The 19,970-nt window shown below is 40.4% G+C and overlaps 1 protein-coding gene across 1 annotated transcript in view; it reads left to right on the forward strand.

Annotated features, from left to right (window-relative positions):
• crls1 (cardiolipin synthase 1) overlaps positions 1–9,684 on the forward strand; it is a 23,202-nt gene extending 13,518 nt beyond the window's left edge. The window contains exons 3-7 of the mRNA XM_037687410.1: positions 2,575–2,704; positions 2,806–2,891; positions 3,425–3,493; positions 7,130–7,221; positions 9,045–9,684. Coding sequence (XP_037543338.1) covers positions 2,575–2,704; positions 2,806–2,891; positions 3,425–3,493; positions 7,130–7,221; positions 9,045–9,138 — 471 coding nt within the window. The 3' untranslated portion in view covers positions 9,139–9,684. The remainder of the gene's footprint in view (positions 1–2,574; positions 2,705–2,805; positions 2,892–3,424; positions 3,494–7,129; positions 7,222–9,044) is intronic.
• Positions 9,685–19,970: the final 10,286 nt, after the last annotated feature.

The following is a 19,970-nucleotide window of genomic DNA, read 5'->3' on the forward strand; positions in this document are numbered from 1 at the left end:
GGGGGGGGGGGGTTCTGAGGAAAACTACATAAGTCTTGAGATGCCTTGTGAAAGTATTCGGCCCCCTTGAACTTTTCAACCTTTTGCCATATTTCAGGCTTCAAACATAAAGATATAAAATGTTAATTTTTTGTGAAGAATCAACAACAAGTGGGACACAATCGTGAAGTGGAATGTAATTTATTGGATGTGTCAAACTTTTTTAACAAATAAAAAACTGAAAAGTGGGCGTGCAATATTATTTGGCCCCTTTACTTTCAGTGCAGCAAACTCCCTCCAGAAGTTCAGTGAGGATCTATGAATGATCCAATGTTGTCCCAAATGACTGATGATGATCAATAGAATCCACCTGTTTGTAATCAAGTCTCCGTATAAATGCACCTGCTCTGTGATAGTCTCAGGGTTCTGTTCAAAGCACAGAGAGCATCATGAAGACCAAGGAACACACCAGGCAGGTCCGAGATACTGTTGTGAAGTTTAAAGCTGGATTTGGATACAAAAAGATTTCCCAAGCTTTAAACATCCCAAGGAGCACTGTGCAAGCAATCATATTGAAATGGAAGGAGTATCAGACCACTGCAAATCTACCAAGACCCGGCCGTCCCTCTAAACTTTCATCTCGAACAAGGAGAAAACTGATCAAAGATGCAGCCAAGAGGCCCATGATCACTCTGGATGAACTGCAGAGATCTACAGCTGAGGTGGGAGAGTCTGTCCATAGGACAACAATCAGTCGTACACTGCACAAATCTGGCCTTTATGAAAGAGTGGCAAGAAGAAAGCCATTTCTCAAAGATATCCATAAAAAGTGTTGTTTAAAGTTTGTCACAAGCACCTGGGAGACACCAAACATGTGGAAGAAGGTGCTCTGGTCAGATGAAACTAAAATCAAACTGTTTGGCCACAATGCAAAACAATATGTTTGGCGTAAAAGCAACACAGCTCATCACCCTGAACACACCATCCTCACTGTCAAACATGGTGGTGGCAGCATCATGGTTTGGGCCTGCTTTTCGTCAGCAGGGACAGGGAAGATGGTCAGAATTGATGGGAAGATGGATGGGGCCAAATACAGGACCATTCTGGAAGAAAACCTGTTTGAGTCTGCAAGAGACTTGAGACTGGGACGGAGATTTATCTTCCAACAAGACAATGATCCAAAACATAAAGTCAAATCTACAATGGAATGGTTCACAAATAAACGTATCCAGGTGTTGGAATGGTCAAGTCAAAGTCCAGACCTGAATCCAATCGAGAATCTGTGGAAAGAGCTGAAGACTGCTGTTCACAAACCCTCTCCATCCAACCTCACTGAGCTCGAGCTGTTTTACAAAGAAGAATGGGCAAGAATTTCAATGTCTCCATGTGCAAAACTGATAGAGACAAACCCCAAGAGACTTGCAGCTGGAACTGCAGCAAAAGGCGGAGCTACAAAGTATTAAAGCAAGGGGGCCCAATAATATTGCACGCCCCACTTTTCAGTTTTTTATTTGTTAAAAAAGTTTGACACATCCAATAAATTTCATTCCACTTCACGATTGTGTCCCACTTGTTGTTGATTCTTCACAAAAAATTAAAATTTTATATCTTTATGTTTGAAGCCTGAAATGTGGCAAAAGGTTGAAAAGTTCAAGGAGTCCGAATACTTTCACAAGGCACTGTATGTCACTGGGCTGCAACTAGTTGACAAACCACGTTTGCAAAGGAGTCTTCCGAATATAGGCGTCGCAACAATTTTATGTGAAGGGGACCTGTCCCCCTGCTCATTTAAAAAATATTAATTCGGAACCCCCACATTTACCATGAAATATTAGTTCACCCAGCACTGTTTTTATTTCTTCATAAACTAATCCATTCCACTTGTTTAATAAAATGCACAAACTACTAAAAGTCCACTCCAGGTTTTCCAGGTTACCTTCAACAACTCCACACCACATGCAGTGATTCTCCTCGGTCCTCTGCCTTGGCAGGGTGCTCACGGTGGAAGAGGAGACACGTCTGTTTTACGTGCTAGCTTAGCGCCACGTTAGTGCTGGCAGTTGTTGACGGGGGGGTGTGAGAGAAGCAGAGTGCTACGTCTGTAGCATTTTAGCTAAGGCATCTGTTTTGCACGCTGCTAGTTTAGCGCTACATTAGTTCCGTCAGTATTCAACGCTGCGAGGCTAGGATGCTTGAAAGAAGAGAAACTTGCTCTATTCACACAAGGAGAGCTGTTGGTCTGTAAAATCTCTAAAATAGTTCTTGAATCGTGTTTACAAATGTAGGTAAACGTAGATGTTTAGCAGCCTGATAAAATACACCAGAATGCAGGAAATGGCCTCTGCTTTATTCAAAATTTTCTGGGGGAGGACGATCCGACCCCTGCAACAATTTCCTGCGGGATCAATAAAGTTCTTATCTTATTTTATTTTGTCTTAACTGATCTCATCTTAATATTCATTCATTGTTTTTCCAGTCAGATTTCAGGTGTTTTTGCACATAAAACTACTGAGGCTAGTTTCATTCTAAATCTGAACTGTTAGCAGAATGATCCATTACATGTCGTGACTTTTTGTCCTTTTGTGTCTCCTGTAGTTGGATGGTTTCATTGCGAGGACGTGGCCCAGTCAGAAGTCTGCTTTAGGCAGCGCTCTTGACCCTCTGGCTGATAAGATTCTCATCAGTATTTTATACATCAGTCTCACGTACGCTGAACTTATCCCAGGTATTAAACTCAGTGTTTGTCAGATTCTGGCTTGTCTCGTGTTTTAGTGTTGCTGCTATTAAAACAGCAGCACAAACATCACCTGATGTCTTCTGTTTCAGCTCCACTGACAGCTTTAGTGATTTTCAGAGACATCGGTTTGATCGCTGCTGTCTTCTGGGTCAGATACAAGACTGTGCCTCCACCGGTGAGCAGAACCTTTCAGAACATTTCACTCCCAACAGTCTGACGTGTTTGGCACAGAAACTGCCTCATGCTCAAGTGAATGTAACCTGTTGAGATGTTTAGGGAGCTGGATGGTCTTGAATTGTTCACATGGTTTGAAAAGTGTTATTAAACTTATTAGCAAGCTACTTGACCTTAGCCACCACAGAAATGGCTATAAGGCTGAGCTAATCGTTGGTGTAGTGAGTGCTAACAGAATAGCCACGTCGCATCAGATTTCGTTTTATTGCAAGCTTTGACCCAAATAGTGATTACTCGTCATTTTTATGTCTATGCGCATGTGCCCTGTACTATTGTTTACTTTTACATTTTATTAATAAAAGGCTTGAGATGCTGACAGCCTGTCTTAAAATTGTCTTTATATCTCTGTTATAGCTCGTACCTTTCTTTTATCTCATAATTTTTCTTTAAATGGTTGAAATTAATTTGTGTCTAAAAGATTTATTTAAAAATTGTTTAAAGTGTCCTTTTACTGTTGTTTTTTCTTTTCTGCAGGTGACTCTTAGTAAGTTTTTTAACCCCTGCTACACTACAGCACAGCTAAAGCCCACTTTGATCAGCAAGGTGAGACACACTACCCACTTACTTTGAATTTATTCATCTCCCCTGGTATTAATAAATCATCCATCCATCCATTTTTTTCCAAATAAAGTTCCTAAAAATGACATATTTGCTGCTACTAAATTTTAAACTAATTGAAATAATCCTGATCACATTAACACATTCTAAACATGTTTGATAGAATCTGAACATTTTGAATTAAACATGTCTGACAAAGCTAAACATTGAGTAAGCGCCTCACCTCTTTGGCCTTGTTTACACGTGTTTTTTGAGTGAAATCGACGCTTTCTGCTGTTTGGTTGTTCGTGTGCACGACGACAGCCTCGTTCTCTGTGAAACCGAAAGTTTCTGAATCCAGGTCTGAGGGGAGGTTTTCGGGGGAGCCCCGCAGAGGTGTGAGATACTCCGCAGGTGTGAAGTTGCACTACAGGCGACTGCGCTGAAAAGTTTTTCTTAATTAACAACAGTTTCAATGTCAGAGAGCAGAGTGGGTTTTTTTGTGCCTCTTACCCTTTTTCAACACGTAGTAGTAAAACCTACAACATCCTCGGTCCAAAGGAACATTCCTGTTTTCACGTGTTCCTGTGTGCGCATGTGCACCAAACACAACACACATCTCATCTTACAACACCCTCACTTGGTACTGATGATAGTTTGGGTCAAAATACAATAATTTTAAAGTGACATTACAATAGTTCATAATTTCTTATCTGGCAACCCTACCTGGCATGAAAACGACAGCGCTTCCTTGTAAACTTGCTCTATTTTTGTTTATTCATCCCAATAAACATTAAATAAACACAAACCTTTCCAGAGGTTCTCATGTAAACAAGGCTTTTATTTTTGTTTTTTTGCACACCACCATGGCAACACATACTGGTACATATATACAGACCCTTTCCAAAAAATTAGCATATCATGGAAAAGTTGTTTTAACTTCCATAATTCCATTCAGAAAGTTGATCTTTAATAGATGATAGATTCAGGACCCACAATTTAATCAATTTCAAGTATTTATTTGTTTATTTTTACATAATTTGGGCTTCCAGCTCATAAAACCCACGGAAACAGGAATTCAGAAAATTAGGATACTGTGAAGACTGTTACAAATTAGCTCCTGTAATGCTAATCCACTAAACAGATGTTTAAAAAAATTATCGGATGCTAACGCTAAAGGGCTAACTTTTGTCATCCACTGCTGTCTCTGACACTGTACGACTGTCTGTAAATTGACAACATTGTAAGTAAACACGACTAAGAATGGTTCATAACTCACAAGTAAGCCTCCATGTCCTGTTCAGAGATGAGCTTTCATAAATGAATCCGGTCCATCAGAACCACAGAGACAGAGCAGAACTCTGCTGTGCTGAAGCAGTGATGCATTCAATGTGTGTCGGACGTCTCCCTCGTGTCATTTACTTTAATTAACGCACTTTGGTGATCCTCTTTGTGGTTAACTGCTTTTATAAACTAACTACAAAGATGATGTGCAATATCATCAATATTCTCTCAGTAAAATCTGTTTGTATTCATTATTATTAGTAGTAAATGCAGCACAGAACATCATTGGATGCCCTCTCCCCTCCCTGATGGATATTTACAAATCCCGTAGAGGGATGATCAAGGACAGCTCTCACCCTGGTTTTAAATTGTTTGATCTGCTGCCCTCAGGGCGGCGCTACAGGTGCAGCAGAACGAAAACAGACTCAAGAACAGCCTAACCTTCCATACCCCTGGACTTGCTTTTACACACCTAATATGCATTGATTAACATGTTTTACATATCTAACTACTTAATTTATAAACAGTATTGCACAATATCCTGATGCATGCTCAATAATCCAGGTTGAAAAATCTAAAAAAGAGTAAGTCTCTCGGATGAGAGACGAAACGTTTCTACATTTTTTGTTGATTTGCTTTGTTTTGTGTTTTTTTTTGAATGTCCGGAGGACCAGATTTAACTTTTTTAGTATTGCACAATGCAGTGTGAAAATGCCACTACTGTTTTAGTGCCATGCTTCTACAGTAGTTCCTTGTTTATCGCAGGGGATCCGTACCCTGAAGCCCCACGATAAGTGAAAAACTGTGAAGTAGAAATAGCAGTGCAAGTAGTAGTGTGTGTATATATATATATATATATATATATATATATATATATATAGGTGTTTTAAACCCTTCGCACACACTTGCAGTATTCTAAACAATGTTTCTAAACTCCCAAAATGTCATGAACTCTGCCAGCGCTCTTGGCCACGCCCACTTCTGCTGTGGGAGGAAGCTTCTGTAGTGTGGGCTGCACACAGGTGCAGCAGGTGCTAAATAATTTCAAATATTTTGTTTTAAATAAAAATGTCTTGCTTTTTGTGCAGCTCATCCATCAATCAGTCAATTGTGTGTCATGGCCAATCTTACTTTGAAAAACCGCAAAGTAGCGAGGGACTACTGTACTACTGTTATAGCATACTTTTATTTGTTTTTATTTTTTGCTTCTGTATATGTTTGTACTGTGAGTGGAGTTGCTTTTCTCATTATACATGGATATAGTGGCAGTAAAAGGCATTCATTCATTCATTCATTCATAAAGTAAAGATATGTGAAATGTGTGAGAGAGTCACGTCCCAGAGACTTTGTGAGCGTTTCAAAACATGCTGGATAGGAATAATGCCTGCAATGTTTCTGACTGTTTACAATGTTTCTGACTGTTTACAATGTTTCTGACTGTTTACAATGTTTCTGACCGTTTGCAATGTTTCTGACCGTTTACAATGTTTCTGACTGTTTACAATGTTTCTGAGTGTGTTCCATTCCTGTTCTGGTTTGGTTTGGGATTTATGTAAAAGAGTCTAAAGTGACACCATGAGTCACCAACAGTCAGACTGTTAGCAGTAGATATGAGGGGAGAAAGTGCTGCAAGAGTGGTGACATCAGCAGGTGGTGCTTAGCTTTGCTCAGCTCTACATAGTGTAGCATAGCTCCGTCCCATGTCATTCACCATTCTCCTGTATGATTTTAGTGCAGAGAACTGTCTTTAAAAACGTACAAACTTGAATTTACCAGATTTTAATTTAGCAAAAGTAAATTCTGCTAAAAGTTTTCAAAGTTAGCATAAACGCTAATCCGCTAAATGTAATGTAACCACTGATTACATGTTCTGCTACACATGACTTGATTTTTACCTCAAATTTAGATTTTGAGTGTTTTTGTAAGTACAAAGCTGATTTTGATCAAAGTTAGTCTTAAATGTTATGTTGCAACATCTAAATGTTGGTTTTTCTTGCAATTTTTTTGTCCCGAGTATTAAAACAGAAGTGAGTGGTCACGTGCCCCCTGTAGTAAACCTGGACCCCGTTTTCCTGTACGGGTCTCGCCCCGTAGTTAGAGAACCGCTGCTTTAAAAGCTGTAAGTGGAGCAGAAACCGTGCTTTCATATCAAACAATCAGTTTGACTATTTGTTTTACAGACTCTAAAATAAAAAAACAAACGTCCTCACATTCAGTCTTTTTTGTGACGTCTGACATCCATTAGATATGCAGACATACAGGATCCTATTGGTTGGCAGGAAATTTAGTTTTACTTGTAAACATTAAGTGGAAGATTTAGTTTTCTCACATTTGATGGTATCCTCTTGATGTTTGCAGGTGAACACAGCCATCCAGCTGTGCCTGGTTGCAGCGTCCCTGGCTGCTCCAGTCTTCCAGTACACTGACAGCGTCCTGCTGCAGAGCTTATGGTAAACCACTCACTCCAAACAATATTCAATCATCTGCTCTTTGGTTGCTGCGTTGTTCTGTGCCTTTTGTGTAACACAAACATTATTGCAAATAGATTCACCTCGGTCAAGCACATAAATGCTGCTTGTTGTGACACCCTGCGTGGGTCAAGTGGGGTGAATCTGTTTTAATACAACTCAGAGTGAGCTGTAGTGGAAATCTGACTCAGGACATTTTAATGGATCACAGAGAGGATCCTACAGCTCCAGCCACATGCTGAACTTTGCCCTTTTCTGAACACCTAACAATCAGTGTTTTTGCTAATCATGTTGGATCTTAAACCAAAAAAGTTACTCCCTTGAATCCCAGCAAGACAACAAAGGTGCAAAGGTATAATCTAACAAGGGTTCAATGTTGAGAAAAGGCCTTTGCTTGCTATAGATGCTGTATTGTTTTATACCGTATTTTTCGCCCTATAAGTCACAGTTTTTTGCATAATTTACATGCCCTGCGACTTATACACCGAAGCATCTTAGTGCATTTATGTTTTTTCCCCATATTTATAAACTATTTTTTTGCTGAGGTATGGCCGTTTTCATTCATTCTGACTGAAAATATTGGACACTACCATTTTCAGCCACTAGATGGCACTCTATCGTATGGCATGCCTTCATGTAATGGGTAAAAGTGGCTAATAATGACACAGTTGGCTTGCCATAGCCTGCCACCTTCGTCCAGCTCGCCTGGAACAACCCTCAAATCAGCTTAATTTCGCTGCATTGCCCCCGTGAAGTGCAGCTAATTTGACCATTAAAGTGCATTAAGTAAAAGTTAGACTGAGACACATCTTTACTATAATGTCGAGCAAATTAATAATTGTTTTTAGATGGTTATCTTGTTAAATTTTGAAGAAACGCACAGCGAGTCGCCCTCTGCGCGTTCATGTTTCGGCGTATCAGCTTTTGAAATGCAGCTGATTTGACGTCAAAATACATGAATTAAGTAAAAGTTAACCTGAGACACAACTTTGTTATAATTTCGAACAAACAAATAATTGTTTTTAAGTGTTAATCTTGTTCAATTCTTGTTAAAATCCTCCCACGCACGCTACCACGGCCGCCATTTGGCAGCCAATCGATTTTTGGCACAACACCAGCCCACATTTCCAAGTGGTGAGCGTTGACGCATAATACATGCGACTTATACACCAAAGTGTTGTATTATGTTTTTTTTCCCACTTTATTAGACATATTTGGACTGATGTGACTTATAAGGCGGTGCCACATGTACGGTGGAAAATATGTTAATTGTTTGTGCATTGAGCGTACAATGTGCCGTGTTTGTGTTGAGTGATGTCTTGGTTGATCTTAGTCCAAAATTCAAACTTATTACCATTAGGACGTGGTTTTAAGTAACATGAGAGATAATTGTTTGTTCTATGTTTTACTTTATTTAAGCCTGTCGTTTTATTAGAACAAATATTACACACAAACGAGTTTTAACTTCATTGTGATTATGACAAAAGAAATGTTTAAAACGTGTAAATCACTTGTGAACATGTGAAAAGTTTAATTTTACTTAGTTCGACACATAAAACATTTTGTCTGATTAAACACTAATGTGTTTATTGTAGTTTGTTGCATTTTGTGTTCTGAAGGTCAGTGAACATGTGGCTTAGCTTTGGTTCTGGTCCAGTGTTTACCAGACACAACCATGAGGGGGCGCAATGCACTAATGGATAAATGGTCAAAGCTCACTGCCTTTTCATCTGAAACTGAACAACTGAGCTGGTCTGAAACTCCGGATGGTTTCAGGTGATGTTTGTTTTTTTCTGGTGCTGCAGGTACGTTACAGCTGTGACCACAGCAGCATCAGGATACAGCTACTGGCACTACGGCCGCAAGACCGTTGAGGTTCTGAACACCAAATCTCCATGAGGACCGCACCTGGAGACAGATGGGAACCAGACGTAAACCAGGAAGCAGCTTCTGCAGAGATACTTGTAGCAACCGAGGGACGGACAGATGGACGGAACGATCGCTAGGAGCTTTGAAGACGAGGAGCTGCGACAATCATTTATGGGTCCCCATGGTGATGGTGCACAGATGGTTTGCTGCAGACACCAGTGGAAAAGCAGCTCTGCCACGTGTCTGGTCCAGAGCCGTGCGCTCAGATAAAAACAGCAAACACAAACATAAATAGAGCGTCCGCCCACACCTTCAAACACGCCCGTCACCAAATCCACATCATTTCTTTTTATTTCTTCAATCAACAGGATCCACAGAATGATTATTAGTTTTGTAAGCCATTGATTTGTGATTAAAAACAGAAAATCTGCTTTGGTTCTGTGTTTGTATGTGAATGTTCTGGATGTTTGAAGGAATTTATCATTGAGGGGGTGGGGGTAGAATCATGTTTAACTAAATGGGATAGACGTCCGACAGCTGATCCATTTACAGGCAGCAGTCAGGATTAAGATCACCTCGCAGGGCTCTAGACACGGTCACACTTCAACAAATCGTTCTCTTTTATTTTTGTTGCCTTTATGTTATTTCTTTGTGTAATAAAAATGAATTTTCCTTTACCAGACTGAGTGCAAAATTGAACATAAAGATAAAACAATACGGTTCAATAATTGTTACAACTCAAAGTTCAACCAATGTCTCGTGTAGATATGATGACTACAAACATACATTAGGTCATCGTCTGTAAATATGACCAATTTGAGGTTGGTGGCCATCTTGAATTAATGCCAAAAGTTGGTCAAACATCCAGTGATTACTTCCTGAGAGTCAAATGGTTCATGTCATTATTTGCTAACAGTGTGGCAGTTTAACATTTAGGATGTTGGACAGTGTGTCGTGCTCGGAGTGTGTTGTGAACGACTGTCAGCTACTACCACACCAAGTTTTTTAACTCATCTAAACTCGACAGTTAAAGCCATTCTTGTCATGACTTATATGGATCAATTGTGGTCACTATAGCTATTACCAAGTTGTGCATGTACAATGATTACTTACTGCAAGCTTCAGTGTCAGTCCAACGATTGAGAAATTTTTGCTAACAGACATGGTTCATGCCAGCAATACCAAAGTTTTAAAGCAAAAATACAACATAATGTGTAATACTCCAAATGTTTTTGGAGTGACGCTGCTACTAATACAACAAATTAATCCATCTTCTGCATGCACCACAGTCGGGGGGGGGGGGGGGGGGGGGGGGGGCAGCAGCTTGAGTAGGGTGGTACAGACCTCTCTCTCCACAGCCAGCTCTTCCAGCTCTTCTGGTTGGACCCAGATGTTTCCAGGCCAGCTGAGAGACATAGTCTCTCCAGTGTGTCCTGGTTCTTCCCCAGGGCCTCTTCCCAATCAGACATGCCCATAAAACCTCCCTAAAGGTGTCCAGGTGACATTCAGGTGACATCCTTACCAGATGCTCGATCCACCTCGCCTGGCTCCTCTGGGTGTGGAGGAGCAGCGGTTCTACTGAATCTCTCCTGGATAACTGAACTTCTTGCATATCTCTAAGGGAAAGTCCAGCTACCCTGCAGAGGAAACTCATTTTGACCAACTCTAAGGTCTTGTTCTTTTGGCCACTGCCCAAAGTTTGTGACCAGGTGAGGGTCCTGACAGGTAAACGGAGGGGTTCGTCAAAGCTCAACTCCCTCTTCACCACAACAAACCGGCACAGAGTCCACAATACTGCAGATGCTACTTCAATCTGTCTGTTGATCTCACTCTCCATTCTTCCCTCACTCATGAAACAAAACCCCGAGATACTTGAACTCTTCTACAAGAGGTATCACCTCACTCTCAACCCAGAGAAAACAATTCACCCTTTTCTGGTCTAATATCAGGAGGAGCTGTTCCTCACAGTCCCAGGTGCTTCAAACCGCTCCACTGAGATCTGAAGACCACAGCACGATGACGCCAACAGGACCACATCATCTGCAAATGGTGTGTGATTTTTTAAATCCATCCATGTATATATGATTCAGTTATAATAATCGTTTGCTTAGCTGTTGTGACCATGTTGTTGATGTAGGGCCTACATTTAATATGTTTTATAAGCAATTCATCATAATCTGTCCAGTGATTCATGTCTTTCTAACTACATGTGAATGAACACAGACACGTGCAACATGTAATCGTTTGCCTTAGACAGTGGTTAAAGATGAAGTTTTACTGGTGTCTCAGGTAAAATAAATAAATAAAATGGCCACAGACATACAAACGAGTAACAGCAGTCAGAATAATTGCTTTTCATATAATAAAAGGATGAAGCCACAAGGAAGTCAGCTACAACCAAGTATGTGCATGTAGTGCCAGACATCAGATTTACTTTAGCCAAATGAGATAGAAGGCTCTGACATCAGAAGCTCCTCACAATGAACACCCTGAGACTGAGGGAGGCAGAGGACTAGTGAGTGTCCAAGCCACTACTGGATGAAACAACTAATGAGGAGGAAAGCCCCGGATGATGAACTGATGAGTGAATGATCAGCAGAAACTCAGTGTGGAAGAGGAGGAGAGATAAGACCCTGCATGGCATGTTCCACCTGCAGAATGAACAAGTGGCTAAAGACGGACTTAAGAGCAGCAGAGAGGCACTCATCATGGCAACACAAGAACAATAAAGACCAGGGTCTAGTCTACCATACCAGACAAGACCCAAGATGCAGGCCCTGCAAAGATGTCCCTGAGACAGCGCATCCTTGTAAGATCCAGGCAGGCAATGCATACATGGAACGTGATAAGTGGCTGGAATAATATACAGGAACGTCTGTGCCGAGTATGAACTGGAGGCCCCACAGTCAAAATGGGAAACTCGGGCGGTGGTGAATGACAGAGTTCAGATACTGTGGGACTGTCAGATCCAGACTAAGAGGTGATGCTAACCAACCAGTCATCGTGGTGGTCGACAACGAAGAAGGCAGTGGTGGTACGTGTATCCCAAGTGACTGTAACATCAGGAAGAAGGAGCAGCTGGAGAAATGCCAAGAGCTGAAAGAGGAAATGCAGAGGTTGTGAGGAGCCGAGGCATCAGTAGTCCCAGTGGTCTGGAGCACTCGGTGCTGTGACCAAACTGGAAGAATATCTTAAGAGTCAAATATTTTACTTAAATATTCACACTTTTGTTTTCATGTTTATTGTTTTGTTGTGTTTTTTGCAACTCCTGTTGCATACTTTGTGCTATTTTAATATTTCATATATCAAATCATTCGACTTGATCAGGAATAGTGTACTGTGACTTTTGGATTTTTATACCTTTTATGCCTTTAAAAATTATATAATTTAAAATAGATGACCCCATCTAAGTAAAGTGAGATCTCTTATTTAATTTAAAACATTGTTCCTTTTGAAACCTGCTCCAACACACTTATTTGTATTTGTCTTTTTATGCCACTTTTACCAACAGTTTTTGCTAATTTTAGCTTTTAGTTTTGCTGGCTAAGTTTAGCTTTAAGCTATAGTTTTGCTAACTTGAGCTTTTGGCTATTGTTGTCCTCTTTTACATTGTCACTATGGTTTCGCCAGTCTTAGCTCTTAACTTTGTTCTTGCTTATGTTTTGATAATTTTAGCTTTTAGCTGCTCTTCTGCTTGTTTTAGCTTTTAGATCATGTTCTGCTCATTTGAGGTTTTTGCTGTTATGCTCCTTTTAGCTTCTGTTTTGCATTTTTATATTATACAACTCAGTTTTGATTTCTTTAACAGATTTCAGCACTCATTCAGTACTCAGCATTCACACTTTAGTTTGTATTTTTCACAATGGAAACATTTCCTGTGATGTCACTGTTGATGCTCTGTCATGTTTGGGTCATAGGTTAGATTAGAGGTGTGTGTTCGGCGTCATACTTCTCAAGACTGTGTTTACTGTGTTGGTGGGGGAATGGTGGCGCAGAGGTTAGAAGATGGGCCTGTGATTGGAAAGTCGTAGGTTCAACTCCCGGTACCGTCAACATCAAAATGTGGGTGGAAAAGATGAAACACCCACACCTGCCTCCACCCTCATTCGCTCCACCCTGGGCCCCCGAACAAGGCCCTTAACCCCCACCATGTGCTCCCTAAACAGGTCTATCTTGAAAATGAGTTCTCGTGGCTCAATGAGACTACCTGGATAAATAAAGGGTAAATTTAAAAAAAATGTACGCTGTCTATAGTAAAACACAAAGGCAGTATTTCAAGGTTTTCTCACTGGAAACCCTTTTTAAAAAATACCTTTCAGGGGCTCCTGAAACACTGATGTTTCTGTAAAAAACTTTGTTTGTTTGTTTTTCCCCCCACTTTGGAGTAAGCTGTTAGTGGAGAATCAGTTTTGTTTGGTGTTTCCTCAGACTAAAGGAGTCCGTTGGATGACGGGCAAAACGTCTCAGCACAAAAAGAGAAACCGTCCAGATGACCTGACTGAAAATTGTTGGTTCAACAATTTTCAGTCAGGTCATCCGAACGGTATCTTTTTTTGTGTGCCGAAACGTTTCACCTTCCATCCAGAAGGCTTCTTAAGTCATGAAACACAAAACATTGTTGGTTGTTAAAGAAACATTCTGTGTGGATTAAGGATACGTCTCTCAGGATTTCAGTGTGTTTCAGTCTCCCCCTCCCTGTCTTGATGTCCACCTGGGTAGCACTGATTGTACATCAACTCACACATCTCTTCCCACCTGAATACATCTAGTACTTAAGGCCAGGGCTTAATTTGTAAACCAATCGATGTCGGAATGCAAATAGCAGGTGGGCCGGCAGGGGGTTGCAGGAGGGGGTCGGGGTTGGTCTGGTGGTCCTCCCCCATAAAATTTAGAATAAAGTAAATGCCATTTCCTGCATTTTGGTGTATTTTAACAGGTTGTTAAACATCTCCATTTACCTACATTTGTAAACACTCCACTTCTGTCAAGCATCCCCCCTCCCCCTCCCTCCCAAGTTAATGGTTCCAAGCCGACTCTTTTCTGCTAAATTCACTGTGCGACTCCACATGTGAAACCTCCAGGCGACTCCTCCGTCTGTTCATGGCGGCTGCCTGTGAGCTCCTGCCTGTGTACGACTGCCAGGTAAGCTCAGCTTGAAGAGGCAGATCGTATGTTGTGTTTAAAATGAGTGTTTATGTAATTATTTTCAGTTTACATATCCAATATAAATTTTATTCATTCAAGGCAGTCATATTTGTTCATAACTTTATTATTAGAAAGCCTGAGAGTTACTGGATCCAAGCAAACAGTTATCGAAGTGCACCCTGTCAAAATAAGAGAGTCTCCGGATCCTGTTCCGACAGGATCCGACTCAAATTAAGCCCTGCTTAAGGCTGAGCTCAGTTACTAATCTTTGTTGGACCATGACCATTACTCAATGATTGTTCAGTTAGTGAGTTTTGTCTGAATCCTGCTTCTTTTTCTGTACTTTTCATGATTTCCTCTGAATGTCCTGCCTTCACCTTTTAAATTCTTCTGGTGAATTCTCTGCATAATCGGTTTTGTGGCAACCTCCTAAAAAAGTATTATGGTAAGGAGAAGTTAGCTCAGCTGACCTGTCTGCATGTTCAGCCTACCTGTCCACTCATTACTTGCAACACCTACTTGTCCTGGACTATAAACTCTCACCTCAAACATGTAAAGAAATACAAGAGTACCACATACAGAACATTATATGCATGTCAAAAAAAAATTTACATAATGGCCCAGACAAGCAACAATCTTGTTTTACCTTTGACCTTGATCTTTGACCTTGACCTTAGAACTGGGATGATGAAAGTGTAATCTTCGCTCAGTCTAGTGATGATGAATGTGTGTACCTAATTTTGTTAAATTGTCTTGAGCGGATCAGAAGTTATGGACGTCATCATGTCATTATGTATATACTGTACGTACCTACACCATCATACATCTGCCTTTTGATGGGCGTATAAAATATGAGTAATTTCAAATCCAGAAAATCTACCTTTGTTCTGTGCATCTGAAGATGTACACAGTAAATATTCACTTCCTGGGCCCTCCAAAATAAGTGTTTAAATTACCTGACTTGTTTATTTGCTTGTTTTTGGTACCAGCACTGGAGAACCCTGAAGTTAATTACTCAAATATGACAAAGTTTGATTGTTCTTGAAGAAAATTTTCACGATTTCCAACACATTTACTGTGAAAGCACAAAAACATAAAAGTCACCGTCAATTCACTGAAAATGCAAACAGTGTGACCTTTACTTAAAGACACATGTTGGATAATTTTGCTGCTTCTCGACTTTTCCAACCATTCCAGATTACAGTTATTTTGTAAGAATACACAGAATGTAAAAATGTCAGCGACTTGACTTGAAGAAGCTTTTCAACGTGTCGATAAAGACTGACAGATAGTCTGCTGTTCAGAGAGAGAAGCTGCAGGCGATAGGACTTGCATTTCAAAGACATAAAAAGCAACTGAAGAAGAAAATTGTGTTTAACCCCAGTACTCAGCATTCATAACCGTAATGCAGAAAATGATGATTGCACCTTGTAGGAAACAGTGCAATTTAATGCATTTTAAATGTCCTTAATGAGAGGTAATGTTGCTTTTTTTATTTTCCTCTTCACTTTTCCCCTTTTAGTGAGCGTTGATCGGCTCAGGGAGTAATTTGTGCTTTCATTCTTCACGCAGCGCACTTGAAAAACGGATCTTCGGGGACCGGCTATGTTTAGAGAACCCTAGGCTGGTTTTTAAAACCACAGCAACAACCCATGAAAGAACCTCTCTAAAGCTGAAGTAGAAGATATTTGTGAGCAACCAAACGGGTCTTTACACTTCACAGCCTGGCTCTCCAGAACCCACCGTCAGGCTGAAGCACTCTAACAAGGACGGACTTTATATCTGATGTCAGCAGCTCCTCCCTGCTTCAGTTAGTCCTGCATCAAGCAGAAGGAATCCTGTCTCCTCCAGAGGAAAAGGAAAAGATGTCTCAGGAGACGCCCGAGTGGAAATACGACTGGTTTGATAAAAACTTTCAGCTCTAATAGTTTTATTTCAGTACAAAAAATATGACGCTTTATTATGAAAATCATTCAGAGAACTGTAGTACATAATGCAGTATCAAGTTTATTAGTTCAGTATCACCCCTTTGCTTTCGTTGATGAGCTAAAGCAGTGTTCCCAGAAACTCTGGAACTCAGGGGAAACCTGGAAAATGACCAACATTTTCCAAACAGGTAAATCTCAGGGAATTTGAACACAGGCTCTTTCTCAGATTTTATGTGTACATGTACTAATGATGATTAATACTGGTATCACTGAGTCCTGAGAGTGATGGCACAGAGGTTAGAGAAGGTGGGCCTGTGAATGGAAGGTCGCCAGTTCAACTCCTCTGACCATCAACATAAAAATGCGGGTGAGAAATATGAAACACCCACACCTGCCTCCACCCTCATTTGCCCCACTCTGGGCCCTTGAGCAAGGCTCTTAACTCTCACCAGCAGCTCTCCTGGGTGTCCTTGATGGCAGATCTCTGCTCCACACAGAGGGCTGTGGTAGCTCGGTGGTCTGTGGTTGTGTCAGGAAGGACATCTGGCTTAAAAACAATAGTCAAGTCTTGATGCGAGTTACTTCGCTGTGGCAACCCCTGAAGAAGGGAGCAGCCGAAAGAAAAAAAATACTTGTATCATTGAGTCCATGTTTTGCTTCTACATTGTACATAGCACAGGTATCCTTACTGACTGGCTATGGTGTTTTTTTGTGGCAGTGGTGGGATGAAACTAAGTACAAGTACTTTGTTACTGTACATAAGTACATATTTCATGTATTTGTACTTTACTTAAGTAGATTTAAACGTGGGTACTTTCGACTTTTACTCCACTTCATTTTACGTTAAGTATCTGTACTTTCTACTACACTACATTTCTATAATGCGTTACAAGTTACATTCACGTTGCAGTTTTTTAATATGTTCGTTAGTTTGAAAGTAACCAATGGTGAGAGGGAAGTTGGTCCAATGAATCACTGCAAAGTGGGCAGGTAATGTTAGGCCCGCCTTCAAGAAGAGCTGGACCAATGACATATATTGTAGTATATATACGTACGTCATTGAGCTGGGTGCACCTGCAGCACCGCTAACACACCCCAAATGGATTCCACCGTGGAGAGTCAGCCAGAAGATACGTGTCACCCTTGGCCTTATTGAAATATTATTGAAATATTATTGAAAGATTATTGAAAGACTATTGAAATGCTGTTCAGTACAGCAGGACAGATTCTCCCAAAAGAGCCAGACTGGACTTAAAAAAACTTTGAAAACCAACTTCTTCTGAACTTGAACAAGAAATTCTTGCTGCAATATTAAAACGTGTCAGTTCATGATGTTAGGAGACAAGAGATGTCTCCAAATGTCTCAACACTCAGGTCCAAGTTTTAAAAAAGGTGTCAGGAAGTTAAAATATTGTTCACTATTGACCCATTACAAGGTTTAGACAGTATTTTAACTAGAGTTGATGACAAACTGGAGTTGAAAAGATCTTTGTTAGTTGTGTCTAATGCTCCTTTTGTTCAGGCAGACAACTTTTACTTAAATGTGTTTACTGCAGTTAAAATGACACATTGGTTTTGCTTTGTGTTAAATAAAAACTTTTAAAAGTATAATAATTCCTCTTTCTTATTTTGATTAATGCCATTTAACTCTGCAGGTCATCCCTGAAATTCTGACACACAGAATCACAAGTCCAAGTGTGAACTGTGACACAAAGTAAACACAATAAAAACATGTATTATCTGCAGCATTGTTCATTAAAATGACAACACTATTAATGTATTACAGAAAATATACATACTTTATGGTAGGTACACTTAATGATATTGTAGACCACTGCTTTAGGTAATACATTCAGCAAGTACTTTTACTTTTAACACTTTAAGTATTTTTAAAAGCAAGTACTTATTTACTTTTACTTAAGTAAAAACATTAATGTAGTACTTCTACTTTTACTGGAGTACATTTTTGTCTGTTTATTTGTACTTTTACTTAAGTAGAGTGTTTGAGTACTTTCTTTACCACTGCTTTTCAGTATTTGATGTTACATGATAGAAATAATTGTTTGGAAGGATTGCTGAGGTTACAGTCTACTTACTGTCATCTCTGAAAGAGTCCGTACCCGTCACCTAAGACATGAGCTCTGAGGGTGCATTCTGACTCAAATATCTCCTGGAATTTCAGGATTTACTCAAGGACAACTCAGGGAGTTTTGTTTTCATAAAATGGTGGGAACCCTGCAAATTGTCTTTGCCCATTTTTTTGTCATTTGCAAATCCCATGAACAACTGGACAGATTTTAATGAAACTCTTCACTGTGTGTTCATCTACAACTGATTAACCTTTAGAGTCAAGCCTATTTGAGATGGCTGTTTCAGCTTAGCAACCCTGGGAAATACAAAAAAGGATATATCAGCAAATTTTACAGATATTAGTCAGACATTTTCTTTTAAATGATGTGTATTTTGGTTCTAGTCATTATATACTCTGCAAGAAATGTGAATAACCAGTGGTGAGAACAACAAAGTTTGCTCTGGTTAATGCATTTATTCCATACTTCAAGAGAAACTTAAGTGCAGAATTGATGGGAAGTCCTCATTTGATTTACAAACTTCCATACCAGCAGAAAAGCAGGACCATCACTGATTTGTTTTCCCTGTTAACCACGCCCACTTCAAGTTTCTGACCAACCACACGATAGCTGTCAAATTACATGAGAAAAACTTTCTGCTCAGATGATGTGTCAAGAACAAGCTGCCTTGAGCAGTGGATGACACTGACCATGGTTCCCTCAGTTATATTTGCTTTCACTTCATTGTTCACACCTGCTCTTCATACCCTCATCATCATCACCTGTTCCCACTCAGTGACCACCCCTCCCACCTTAAATATGCTGTTCACCACCATTGTAAGATGTAACTGCCTGTTTCATCCATCCATCCTTTATCTTTTACCCGCTTCTTCCATTTTGGGTGACGGGGGTCGCCGGGGCCCATGTCCAGCAATCACTGTGCGAGGGGCGGGGTACACCCTGGACAGGTCTCCAGTCCATCACAGGGACACATAGAGACAAACGAGACCAACAACCATTCACTCTCTCATTCATACCTAGGGACAATTTAGAGTTACCAGTCACGCAACATGCATGTTTTTGATCTGTGGGAGGAAACCGGAGTACCCGGAGAAAACCCACGCATGCACATAGAGAACATGCAAACTCCACCCAGCAAGGCCCCTGGACTGGGGTTTGAACTGGGGACCTGCTCGCTGAGAGGCAGCAGCTCTACCAGTTGTGCCACCGTGCTGCTTTGCCTGTTTCAATTCAATTCAGTTTATTTATGTAGTGCCAATTAACAACAAAGTTGTCTCAGGGCACTGAACAGAAATTTAGAAAAGCCCATTAGTAAAGTTCTCTTTCTAGTGAAACAGCAGACTTGTTGAATCTTCACTTCGTCATAGTCTCCTATCCTGAGCAAGCACAAATGAGACAGTGGAAAGGAAAAACTCCACCAGGACCACCACCATCATTTCAAGGAACTATACTTTTAAACAATATAAAAACTAGAAACCAGAGTTTTCTTTAAATTATTGGGGAGACCAGCTTACATTTATATGGTGGTGGCCATCTTAGATTTTAACATGGCAACTCAATTTTTGATGGTGACCTTTTATCTACCTACCTACCTACCTACCTACCTACCTACCTACCTACCTACCTACCTACCTACCTACCTACCTACCTACCTATCTATCTATCTATCTATCTATCTATCTATCTATCTATCTATCTA

This window comes from Nematolebias whitei, chromosome 1 (assembly GCF_014905685.2).
Source record: "Nematolebias whitei isolate Nwh7 chromosome 1, NemWhi1, whole genome shotgun sequence".
NCBI lineage: Eukaryota > Metazoa > Chordata > Actinopteri > Cyprinodontiformes > Rivulidae > Nematolebias > Nematolebias whitei.